The 13,079-nt window shown below is 40.5% G+C and overlaps 2 protein-coding genes across 2 annotated transcripts; one reads left to right on the top strand and one right to left on the bottom strand.

The window, feature by feature from the left end:
• Window positions 1-1,860: 1,860 nt before the first annotated feature.
• Window positions 1,861-5,252, top strand: exosc3 (exosome component 3). The gene is made up of 4 exons (XM_084718537.1): window positions 1,861-2,168; window positions 2,769-2,918; window positions 3,015-3,166; window positions 4,993-5,252. The coding sequence occupies exons 1-4, from the start codon at window positions 1,944-1,946 to the stop codon at window positions 5,198-5,200; spliced, it is 735 nt and encodes a 244-aa protein (XP_084574663.1). The 5' UTR covers window positions 1,861-1,943; the 3' UTR covers window positions 5,201-5,252.
• A 2,515-nt stretch (window positions 5,253-7,767) lies between these two features.
• LOC146326298 (polyadenylate-binding protein-interacting protein 2-like) lies at window positions 7,768-12,205 on the bottom strand. The gene is made up of 3 exons (XM_084718535.1): window positions 11,973-12,205; window positions 9,272-9,463; window positions 7,768-8,472 (listed from the first exon to the last, which is right to left on the bottom strand). The coding sequence occupies exons 1-3, from the start codon at window positions 12,117-12,119 to the stop codon at window positions 8,407-8,409; spliced, it is 405 nt and encodes a 134-aa protein (XP_084574661.1). The 5' UTR covers window positions 12,120-12,205; the 3' UTR covers window positions 7,768-8,406.
• Between the last annotated feature and the right edge of the window lie 874 nt (window positions 12,206-13,079).

Genomic DNA, 13,079 nt, shown 5'->3' with positions numbered 1-13,079 from the left:
CGGAAAAATAATAATCAAAAAGTTTGTTTATAAAGAAGTTATTATGTAGTTTTGGGAGCCGACAGATTTTGATCAGAGAACTTATAATGTGTGACCTCCTGTCTCTAATCAGTCTTGAAGTGTGTAAACAACAACAACTTCCAGATTCCAAAGGACAAATAGTTACGTAACGTGAACGCCACAATGATCTGACTACTTTTAAAGTCATGTGACCGAGGCTCGAGTCTCTGATTCAGACACGAGATGACATGTTGGATCAGCAGCTTTAAATCCTCCTCCTGCTCTCCGACCAACAAAGAGTCAGTGTGTCGCTCAGAGCCTGATGAGGAGGAGGAGGAGGAGCAGGATGGTGATGATGATGGTGAAGGTGATGATGCAGATGGAGTTGGGGGGGCGGTCCTGACACTGACATCAGGGTCGTGACCCGGTGGCTCTGCAGACATCTGTAGCTGCTGCACATTCCCTGACACCTCGCTCCGTCCAATCAGATCTCTGCAAGAAAATATGACCTGCACACCCCCTCTGACACACACACACACACACACACACACACACACACACACACACACACACACACTCATCAACATGCATGGCTGTGGTCCTGCTCTGGATCTGATCTATTGCTGCTGCCTTTGTGTCTCTGACATTCTGAGACACCAAAGAAGAAGAAGAAGACAGGAGGAGAGAACACAAGCAGCTTCGGCCCAGTTCCAATCCACTCACTACACCCCCCCACCACCACTTCATGACAGAGTGTAACTTCCTCTGCATCCTGCAGAAGTTCACCTGAGTCCTTGTCAGACTCTGCTGCCCCCTGCTGGAGCAGAATTATTAGAATATATGTAGATATAAAAGAAGAATTTAAAATTTTAAATGACAGTTATCAGGACATAAAACCAATAATCTTACATATACAACAGCAGAGCTGTCAAAAGAAATTTCAATTGAAAAGTCAAATCAAATCGTAGACAACAACAACAACAATAATAATAAAAATAACAATAAAGATTACAGAAGATTTCTGACACAAAATTCCGAGTGTTCTTCAAGTGAAAATAGAAAAGATCAGACATCATTTCTCATTACACATCAGATATGATGGAATATATGGAGAATATGATGTAAACATATACAGCAGAAAAAGATAGATCATATAGATTAGGAAATTATTAATAATTAATGATGAAGTAAACAGACAGTAACTTCAGATAAACTTTCTGAAATATTTTCAAACAGAGGAGGACTGAAGATCAGCTGATCTCTGAGAAATAACAACAGAACAACAGCGTCCCCTGCTGGAGAACAAGTCTCCCTCCGTACTGCTGATTGTACTGCTGATTGTACCACGAATACTGTAAGTACTGCAGCAGGCAGCAGCGTTATGATGAGATTATTGTGATGTAAATATTATATTTAGCTTCATTTACATCATTATTATTTTATTCAAGCGGTGTTTGTTCCCTCTCAGTCTGTGCTGCTAGATTTTATTGTATTTCTTTCTTTCTTCATTTGTTTGTTTATTTAATTGTTCAGTAATATCCATAAGAATCTGCTGCATGCTGGTTTTCTTAGTGATCACTTGCAAATTAAATTTATTTATTAAATGTATTGTGGTAGCCCCTCTGGCTTCGTTATTTTGAATGTATAAACTTTTATTGTGAGTATATTTGACATGTGCAATTTGTTCAATAAAGAACACTAAATAATAATATATAATTTAAAATACATCACAAACAAAATATAAAAATAATAAATAACAAACAAACAAACTAATAAATAAAATGTTGTGAGGTGTTGTTGTTCCTCCGGTCCGTAGAGGCCGCTGCACCGCTGCAGGTGGAGTATTTCCTGTTTCCTTCCTGTGTGTCACAGTGATTTGTGTCCGTGGAACAACAAAAACAACTGCGGCACATGCTGAGCTGAGCTGCCGCGGAGTACTCGTCATGTTTCCCGGGTTAAAGGAGAAAGTGGGATCCGTGTTGTTACCGGGAGATGAGTTCTGCTGTGAGGCCGAGGACAGCCTCTCTCTGACGGCCCCCGCCAAGCCGGAGAAGCTGCTCTGTGGTCCGGGTCTGAGGCGGAGCGGAGACCGGCTGCTGGTGTGTAAGAGCGGGGTCCTCCGACACAAACAGCCCAACGTGTTCTGGATCGACTCCCAGCAGAAGAGGGTGAGACAAGACAGACACACAGCATGAAAACGGTTACTGACTAATGTGCATTTTAATGTAATGGGCAGAGCTCCTTTGAGAAATCTTGAGATTCAGGGTTTTTATTGTCAGCACACGTGAACGCCTCACATGACAGGATTTTTTAGACGGAATGTAAATCATTAAGGATCAGTAGTTATTACGGCTTAAAAATAACAAGATCATGCTGTCATTTGTGCCATTTCAGTTAAACTTTATTCATTAAGCCCGCTGTCATATCTTCCATCCACCCGCTGAGGCGCCCCGTGCTTTACAACGGCGAACAGCGGGAATTAACGCTTAAACTTTCGGATAATTTAGTAACATAGAACCCTTCAGTGAATCACTTACACCCGAATTACTCAGAAGACCAAACCAGAGTATGAAAGGATAAAGTTTTTGTTCAGAGTGTTAAAGCCGTTGAACCAAATTCAGTTGAATTTTAAATAACTGCGTATTTGAATGGAGTTCGGCAGCTCCTGACAGAGGGCTGTATTCAAGCCAAATGAGGACCTTCTAGAAACAGAGTACAGGTGGTGGAGCAGTGCATGCTGGGACTTGAATGTGTCTCTGTGTCCTCAGTATGTCCCAGCTAAAGGAGAGACAGTCATCGGCATCGTAACCGTCAAATCAGGAGACGTCTTCAAGGTGGACTTTGGAGGCAGCGAGCAAGCATCTCTGTCCTATCTGGCGTTTGAGGGAGCGACCAAGAGAAACCGACCCAACGTCCAGGTGAGACGCTGATGACACACAGAAGTCCAGGTGAGACACTGACGTGAAGGCAGCAGGGTTCACCCCTCCCTCCTTCTGTGTGTGTTACCTGTACAGGTGGGGGACCTGGTGTTCGCGCAGTTCGTCATAGCCAATAAGGACATGGAGCCAGAGCTGGTGTGTGTGGACAGTTCAGGACGAGCCAATGGGATGGGAGTATTTGGAGGAGGTGGTCTGCTCTTCACCGTCTCTCTGGGACTCGTCAGAAGGTACAAACATCCTTAAGCATGGAGGCAGCAGGGGAGTGATGCATTCAAAGTTAATCATGAGGCAGACAAATGTGTGTTTGTAAAGCAAAGCTAGTTTATGTTACTGAAGTAAACAGGACTGGATATTTAACCTCAGGAGACACTTTCTGAGTGATGGTACTGGACGGATCATTTAGAGAACATGTATGCATGTCAGCGGATACTTTTCCCTGATTAACAGGTCAAAGGCCAGTCCCTCCAGAAAGTTATGATGTTGCGATCACAACAATTCACACCCTGTGAATTCTGCAAAACCTTATGATTTTGTCCAAACTCTGCAACTTTTCTGCAAATTTGGCCGATCATCGTAGCTTCCTGCGAGTTCTACCAACCACAGCAGTCACACACCCAGACATCATGCATGTACGTCTCAATCAACTGACTCACTGTTTTGACATTTACTTTTTTGTATTTATTAGCCCCTCAAGGATTTAAGTGTTTTTGGGGCTGATTGTTGAATCCTAAAATGCCTGATTTCAAGGCTGCTTTTCTAAAAAATTGCATGCATGTTGCAATGTGTTTAGGTATTTTTTGCAATGGAATTGCGGTAAAAACCAAATTGCATAAAAAGGTTGCAGTTTCTTTCTTTATTTGTTGTATATTTCATAAAAAATCAAAGGCAGTTTATTCCAGTGACAATGAAACAGCACTGTGGAGATTTTGGCCACAGAGTCTCTCTTCTCTCCAATTTAATGGAATTAGACAAAACTCAGCTTGTGGAACTCAAAGAGCCAAAAAATAGGTTTAAAAAATTCAAATCCAGCGTCTCTTTCCAAAAATCATGGCCTGGTCACTCATGATAATCCACAGAACTTATTGTGAGAAATAAAGTAGATTCTACTGCAGAAAGAAAATAGTTCTTACATGAAACTGTTCAAAACTCTGCAACTCATGATAAAACAGTCTGTGTAGATAAATGGCACCAAAGGTCAGGACCAGTTATTCCCAAACACTGGGTCGTGACCCACATGTGGGTCACAGGAGATTTTATTTGGGTCGCCAAAGAAGTAAAAGACCGTGGAGGAAATTCTGCTAAATGTAAGATTTCTCTGCAGTACAGCTTTTATGAAGCATTTAAAAAGTGTGTATAGTTTTACTGAGAGGAAAAAACAAGAGCCTGTTAATTCCACCCACATGAACTTCTTTATGAAGTAGGTTAAAACGTCCTGCGCTGTAAAAACAAATCAAAATCTGAAGGAAACTTAGTCCAACAGATTTTTGAGTTTTGAACCCGACTCAAACTAAACACTGTTTACTAACTAATAATGTTTTGTTGAGATAATTTTCTTTTCTTCTTTAGATGAACTTGAATCTTTGAGTTTTATAAAACCCCAAAAATTGTATTTCAAAAATTACTGAGTAAACTTGTTGAAGAGGAAGTGAATAATGGTTAATAATTTAATATTTTCCAGTTTGCTGTGCATAGTTTTAGAAAAACTTTATTTTTAGTTTATAAACTTCAAAGATTCAAGTTCATCAAAAGAAGAACAGTATCTCAAGTAGGTCAACAAAATATTTTGTGGTCAGACTAAAGACATTTATTTCAGACATGGCAGTAAAAATGGTCTGAAATGTTCATTTATGCACAAATTAACTTTTCCCAAGATTCATTGATGAGGTCATGATCATATGATCATTTTTAAAAAGTTGGTCCCCAGAAAAACAGTTTGCTAAACTCCGGTGTCTCCAGCCTTTTCCTTTTCTGGCTCCAAATATCCAGTGAAAACACCCTGGATTGTGAATGAATGAGTGTCCTCACTGGTCTCTGTCCTCCCCCGTCTGTCCAGACTGCTGTCCCCCCACAGTGACATCCTGTCCGACCTGCAGCAGCTGTTCCCCTGTGAGCTCGTTGTCGGGATGAACGGACGTCTGTGGGTCAAGTCCTCCAGCGTCCAGCAGACGCTCATCATCGCCAACCTGCTGCAGAGCTGCGACACCATGACGACGGCGCAGAGACAGACGCTGTTCAGGAGGGTGGCACAGGGGACGCTGTAGACCACAGACTACACCTGGACTCGTGTCCACAGACAGATATGTGTCTGTGGACACACAGTGTCTGTGGACACACAGTGTCTGCAGACAGAGGGACAGATTTTAATATTGACCAATCAGATCTGAGCGGCTGAACCACAGAGAACAACATCCTGTTCTGAGGTTCAGGTTTGTAGTTTTGGTGCAGAACTGGGTCCTGCAGTTGGTTTCCTGTCTGATTGTGTTTGTTCTTAAAATTAAAGGAAGATTCCAGTGTTTTTTTTAAATTCTAAAAATGTTTTACAGCTTGATTCTCTCTTCGCTCTGCTCCACTTCAAATATTTTTAAATGTATTTATTTGATATATTAAATATATTTTTGATGGAAGCTGCATCGAGCTGTGCAGAGCAGACTGATGGAGCAGGAAGTTAGTAACAGGAGTGGCTTTAAGAATCTGGTAAATCTTCAAAATAAAACACAATCATAAAAACAGACAAACTGCAGAGCCGTCAAAGAAGAAGCACAAAAATCAAAGAGGAATGACAAAATCAGCAAAATCAGATGGACAGATCTTCTGAAACGCTGCTGTTGGGACATGAAGTGACATCATAGAGCCGCGCTCGGTGGAATCGACGTATTGATTTGATTTGTATTTGTCATTGATGTAGACGGGTCGGTGAGACACCTGACAAAAAAACAACAAAACAAAACTCCAAGCTGTTAGAAAAATGTTCATGTTAAAGAAAATATCAAGTTTTGTGAAACATTCTGGTACTGAGGGTCTTTAGATCAATAAAAAAGTTACTTCATCCAGAAGGACATTTAATTAATTAATACAATGTATAATACTACTACAACTAATGATGATAATAATAATAATAATAATAATAATAATAATAATAATAATAATAATAATAATGATGCTAATGATATGTGAACTGGTTTGCACCAATGAAATGTTAGTCTGACTGATGGAGGCTGATCCAAAGACTGTAAATCCAGATTCTGTGATGCTGATCCTGTGGTATCTGGATCAGAATGATTCTGACAGGTCTTTGAAAAATCAGGATAAAACTTAGACGATCACTTTTATCTCTGACAGCAAAAAGAGGTTAGAACATCTGGATGATTTTGATCTGGATTTAAAGTTTTTTCATCCTTAAATCTTGGTAAGAGTTCATTTGTGCATAAATGTGCAGTTGTACTGCCATTTTGGCATCACCTTGTCATCTTGATGCATCTACACCGATCAGGCCCAACATCATGACCACTGACAGGTGAAGTGAAGAACACTGATTATCTCTTCATCATGGCTCCTGTTAGTGGCTGAGATATATCAGGCAGCAAGTGAACATTTTGTCCTCAGAGTCGACGTGTTAGAAGCAGGAAAAATGGGCGAGCACAAACTGATGGTAGACGACTGGGTCAGAGCATCTCCAAAACTGCAGCTCTTGTGGGGTGTTCCTGGTCTGCAGTGGTCAGTATCTATCAAAAGTGGTCCAAAGAAGGAACAGAGGTGAACCGGCGACAGGTTCATGGGCGACCGAGGCTCATTGATGCACGTGGGGAGTGAAGGCTGGTCTGTGTGGTCTGATCCAACAGACGAGCTGCTGTTGCTCAAACTGCTGAAGAAGTTCATGCTGGTTCTGATAGAAAGGTGTCAGAACACACAGTGCATCACAGTTTGTTGTGTATGGAGCTGCAGACCAGTCAGGGTGTCCATGCCGACCCCGGTTCACCGCCGAACGCACCAACAATGGACACGTGAGCATCAGAACTGGACCACGGAGCAATGGAAGAAGGTGGCCTGGTCTGATGAATCAGGTTTTCTTTTACATCACGTGGATGGCCGGGTGTGTGTGCATCGCTTACCTGGGGAACACATGGCACCAGGATGCACTATGGGAAGAAGACAAGATGGTGGAAGCAGTGTGATGCTTTGGACAATGTTCTGCTGGGAAACCTGGGGTCCTGCCGTCCATGTGGATGTTACTTTGACACGTACCACCCAAGTATTGTTGCAGACCATGAACACCCTTTCATGGGAACGGTATTCCCTGATGGCTGAGGTCTCTTTCAGCAGGATGATGCTCCGTGCCACAAAGTAAAAATGTTCCAGGAACGGTCTGAGGAGCACAACATGTCTGAGGCGTTGACTTGGCCTCCAAAGTCCCCAGATCTCAATCACATCAAACATCTGTAGGATGTGCTGGACAAACTTAAGACCTTAAGACTTAAAGGATCTGCTGCTAACATCTTGTACCAGATACCACAGCACACCTTCAGGGGTCCAGTGGAGTCCATGACTCGACGGGTCAGGGCTGTTTTGGCAGCAAGAGGGGGACCAACACAATATTAGGCGGGTGGTCATAATGTTATTCATTAAGGTGTTAACAGGTCAACTGATGTGTCTGTGCGTCCTGAATGATTCAGCTCCCACATTTATAACGACAAACTCAATATCTTTGGAATTTTACCATTTCTCTTCATTTTATTTTCAGATATTATTTATATTGAGCAAACAATTAATTGTTCAAATAATAACATGCAAATTATTGAATAATAAAAAGAAATCAGTCAAAACACACTGATTGACTTTTTCTCCATAAACATTTATTTTCAAATAGATTAAGAAAAAATAGATTTTTTTTACAAGTTTTTTCTTTATATGACTTTTTATACAGTACTTTATGTGCATTTAGAAAAACAACAAACAAACAAAGATCAGTTAGTGAGGCAGCAGGACCGACACGCAAAGGACTCTGAGAAAAGACTAAAAAGAGCAGAGAACCAACAACAGCCGGATCAGACCGGCTCTAAACTCTAAATAAAATGTGAACACGACGTTCGTTTTTCTAAAAGTGCAAATCAAAGCTCAGAGTGACTGAAAACATCAGAGCTGATTGAAACAGAAACCAGTTTGTTCTTAAAGTGAAAACACAAACACACACGCACACACACACACACACACACGCACACGGACAGACAGACACTCCTCTCAGCTGATTTACATTCAGAGAGTCACACACACAGACATACGGACGGACGGACAGGTGATCAGGTGATCGCAGTAACTAACAGTAACAGTGACTGAAAACATGCGAGCAGAACTTTGTAACTTTGGCAACACATCAGGCTGAAGGTCGAGCGGCAGCTGCAGGATACGGCGGACATCTTGTTGATGATGTCACAGTGCGGACTGGGGTTGGAGGGGGCGGGGCCCAGTGGGGTCACATGACGTGTTTCTGGATCCCCGGGATGAACTCCTTGGCGTTGGGGTTCAGACTGCTGTTTACCTGCCGAGCACAGAAGAAGAAGAGAGTGATGACATCAGCATCAAGATAAAGAGAAGGTAAAAGATGCAACAAGACAAAAACATAAGATGAAACAAAAACTGTCCATAAAAAAAACAAGACAAAAATCATGTAACAAAAAGAAAAAAGACAAAAAAACAAACAAACATAAAACAAGACAAAAATGACCAAACCAGAAAACATGATGTAAAAGACGAATCAAGATGAAAACGTAAAAGATGTTCAACAATGTAACGAGACAATAACACAAGACAAAAATGACATAAGACAAAGACGGAAAAAACACTTATTGAAAACACGACAAAAATCAATGTTAAAGATGAAAACAACATAACCAAAAAAAAAAACCGACGTAAAAGACGTGAAAAAGCAGCCTTTCATTTTGAAACATGAATCACGGCGTGCAGATTTAAACCTGATTAAACACAATCAGACTATTTAATGTGATTAAACTGGATGTTAACTAACTAACCAACTAACTGGTACTGAAAGTATGAATGTTTGGTTTTCAGCACAACATATTTTCATCACTGCTTTAGCTGACGATTCATTTCCCCGTCAACAAAGTTGATAAAATGTCTTTACAGTTTTCTTCAGTGAAAAGTGACGTCTTCAAATGTCTCGTTTTGTTTGTCTGACTGTCCAAAACACGATGGTTCAGTTTACTGAGACGTAAAACAGAAAAACTAACTGACACATGATTGTAGCATTTTGTCACTAGTTCTTTTCTAGGCAACTGATCAATAAATTGCTTGTTAATTATCTAATAAGTGTTGCTTACCACAAGGTCGAAGTCTGCGTCTGCATGAACGTCTGAGTCGAGGACGAGCAGACTGATCTGGTCCTGCAGCTGAGAGACGGTCTGAGACGGGAGGTCTCTGGACGGGATGAACCACTCCCACTGCTCCTCCTCCTCCATCAACTCCTGGATGCACCGCTCGATGAACTCCTCCTCCCACAGCTCCTCCTCCACCTGCGCACACAAACACACACACACACACACACACACACACACACACACACACACACACACACACACACACACATTGTGTATCTGGGTCACACGGAGAAGAGGACTGTTTTTTTATCAACTACAGCCGCTCCATAGTACACATTTATTTTCCCAGAGAACAACAGCTGAAATAATTTCATCAACAATCAAAATTGTTGATTTAACAGTAAATTAATTTGGATTATTATATTATATTTTCAGGGTTCCTGCACCTTTTCTAAAGTCAGATTCAACTTTTGAAACATTTACCAGGTGCATTTTCAAGCTTTTCCAGTTCCAGAGAAGTCTGTCTGATAGTAAGTTAAAGAGGTGAAAATATTCTTAATATAGTGTACATTTAATGTTCCAAACAGCCTCAGGTGAATAAAAGAATCAGACAGACACTGAGTCAGCGTCTGCGCCTGACACGAGTGTGTCTTCACATTAATGTGACGTGAGTGTGTGTTGTTGAGTCCTGCCCTCGATGAATCATCAGATTCTGCCTCAGTAAGAAAAGTCAAAGTTCACGGAGTGAGCGAGTTAACTCTGACACAACATGAGAATTAATTAATGTACTAAAATAAACAAAACCATGATGTGGTTCTGAACACAGCCTGACTGGTCTGAGATTTTTCAGACTGATTCCAATTTCAAACAGGAAAAATTATCTGTTCATTGATATAGTGGCCGATATTAAAGATCTATTTTTATTCCAGAACAAAAATTCACAAGATGTGGATTGAGCACCAATTGACCCTTTGCTAAGCCCCGCCTTCCTTGGTTACTGTTGCTATGCTGCATGTATACAGTTCACAGTAATAATGGCGGCAGATTTAACAATGAAATTGGGAACAGTTGTTGAAACATGAGGTCTGTGATTCCTCAGAGAAGTTAAACAAAAGCAGATTCTCATTTCCAGCTGACGACGGTGGATTTTGTCACTAAAATAAAGACTCACAAGCAGATTTCATAAGTGTAGCTGCTGATGTAAGCTAATGCTAATGATAACACAGCTGAGAGTCTCCAGCTGATGTTTTAATGTTTCCATCTGACACGTTTTAAAACAAGAACCCTGTGAAAGTGTTTATGTAAAGTTAGCTAACAGCTGTGTACATGATATAACATTAATGCTAACAGACTGAGGCTAAAGCTAGCTTACATCTCAGCTAACATTGGTCAGATGGTGAAATACAGCAGGTACATCTACATGATAGATGACAGAAATACACTCATTACTCAAACAATTGTTGCTGATTTAATTTCTTCAACCATCCAATCGATTAATAGTTTCAGTACTGGAGAGTGGACCTGGAGTTGATCAGCTGTTTATAACTCTGACAGCTGTCAATATAAAGTCCAGCCTGTTATCCTGAAAACAAAAGCCCACTGCTCTGAAATAACACATTCTGTCTCACTGTCTGCCAAACTCCATTAACATTTTGCTCAATTTAACAGTTAAACACATCTGCTCCTTCTACAAGATTATTAATAATTAATGATGACGAGTTCTCCTTTAATACTTTCAGACCAAATGACTGGTTAAGAAAACATTTTGTGTTATTGTGCGGCTTCAGTGAATCTGAACTGACCTTTTAAAACAATATGTATATGTGTGAAGTGTGTTGTATGGTGGAAGTGTGGTGTAAAATGTATTTTAGACATAAAAAAAAATCAATATCAGCTTAAGTGTCAGCTGAATTTAGAATATATTCACCACTTTACCTTTCTGTCAGACAGACTTTTCTGACAGTAAACCACTGTTATATAGGACAAATATCACTCTCTCCAAACCAAACTCCGCTGAGAAAATCAACAATTTCACCTCACAGAACACAGGAGTTTTTGGTCCATTGCTGCCTTCATCTGTTAGTTTGTTTGAGGTATTGTGTGAGTGTGGTGTGTTTAAGGGTTAGTTCAGATTCACAAAAGTCTCACAACAACAAACAGAACATGGCAACAGTGGAGCAACAACTCCTGTGTTCTGTGAAATAAAATTACTGATTTTCTCAATAACATTTGGTTGGTTTGGAGAGAGTGATATTTGGCCTATATCACAGTGGTTTCCTGACAGAAAAGTCTGTCTGTAAACAAAGTAAAGTGATGAAAATATTCTAAATTTAGCTCACACTACTCCTGCTGCTTCTTCAAACTGGGGGACGTGTGGACTGCCAGTAGCTCACAACCCACATTAAATAATCTGAACTGGCCCTTTAATAGGCTGGAACAAGAAAATGTTTGACATTCTTTCTTGAAAAATGACTGACACGATTACTTGATTATCAAAAGAGTTAACAGGTCATTCACTGTTGATCAGCTAATCAATTAAATCGTCTGATCGCTGCAGCTGTAGTCCCTCCCTCCTCACCAGTCTGACCTAATTTCCAGCTGAAGAGGACAAAAGCTGTCCGTGTAGGTGGACATGTTGACTTCACACCTGAACAACAGACTGTTTCTGAGTGTATTTTTCTGGGTGTTGTGTTCAGGGTCTCACCTGTCTGTTGAACTCCTCCTCGTTCTCCATCCACATGTACTCAGCGAACGGGTTGTTGTCCTCGATGTTGACCTGGTTGCTCAGGATGACCTCGTTGCTGATCGTCATGTTGGGGGCGACGCTGTTGCTCAGTCTCGGGTCTTTCATTTCACTCCTCGCACACACAAAGAAACACAGGCCGGATCTCCGCAGTTCCACCGACGACCCTACAGACACACAGAGACACGGTTTAACACACAAAAACACGATGATTTAGCCGTTAAACACCGAGCGTGTAACGTTCAGGGTCGCTGCTGTGATGGCCGCTCTCTGCTCAGCTAACGACTGTGGCTGACTCTGCCATTTTACAGCAAATACACCAGAAGAAAGAGCGAGTTTCACCAACAGCAAAACATTATAACAGTCATTCAATAACATTACAGTTACGTTAGGAAATAGAAGGCAGTGTTTTAATGACTGGAATACCTGAAAACTTGATTAATTCGAAGCCAGCGGATCAGACGGTCGAACTCTATGGCGAACTCCTTTCTAACTGTCATGGCCGCCGCGCTGCCTATGTTTGTTTACATCGGCGACGTCACTCTGTGCTCGCTGGTGATTGGATAAACCGCGCTGCTGCCTTCACTTGCTACATGATCTATTAATACAAACGGGGCTGGAGAATCGGAAAGAATCATTACTTATGACATTTTGGCCTTTTATTGAAAACCCCGATGTCAGATTGCTCTTTTCTATTTATTTATTTATTTATTTATTTATTTATTTATTTATTTATTTGGTATTATTACTATGAAGTTTTGTATTGTTTTCACATTTTCAATTTTAAGAATATTTACAATATTTATTTGTTTCCCATTACATAGATTTATTTTGTATCTTTGTGATGTATACTTTGGTTTGTGCCAGATGTAATATGCGCATTTTTTGCAAATTTTTTAAAAGGGCATTTTTCTAATCCCTAGTTTTATCCTTTAAATGTAATTTTTCTTTTTAATATTTCCATTTAAGTCCTCCATATGTATTTGTTTCATTTCATTTCATTATGTGTAATAAAACTGTTAATTTAAAGTGTAAAAATATACAAAAGTAAATAACTGTTTTTTCATT

This window comes from Lutjanus erythropterus, chromosome 5 (genome assembly GCF_056507025.1).
Source record: "Lutjanus erythropterus isolate fLutEry1 chromosome 5, fLutEry1.hap2, whole genome shotgun sequence".
NCBI classification, from domain to species: Eukaryota; Metazoa; Chordata; class Actinopteri; order Lutjaniformes; family Lutjanidae; genus Lutjanus; species Lutjanus erythropterus.
This window is presented reverse-complemented; position numbering and strand designations above follow the sequence as displayed.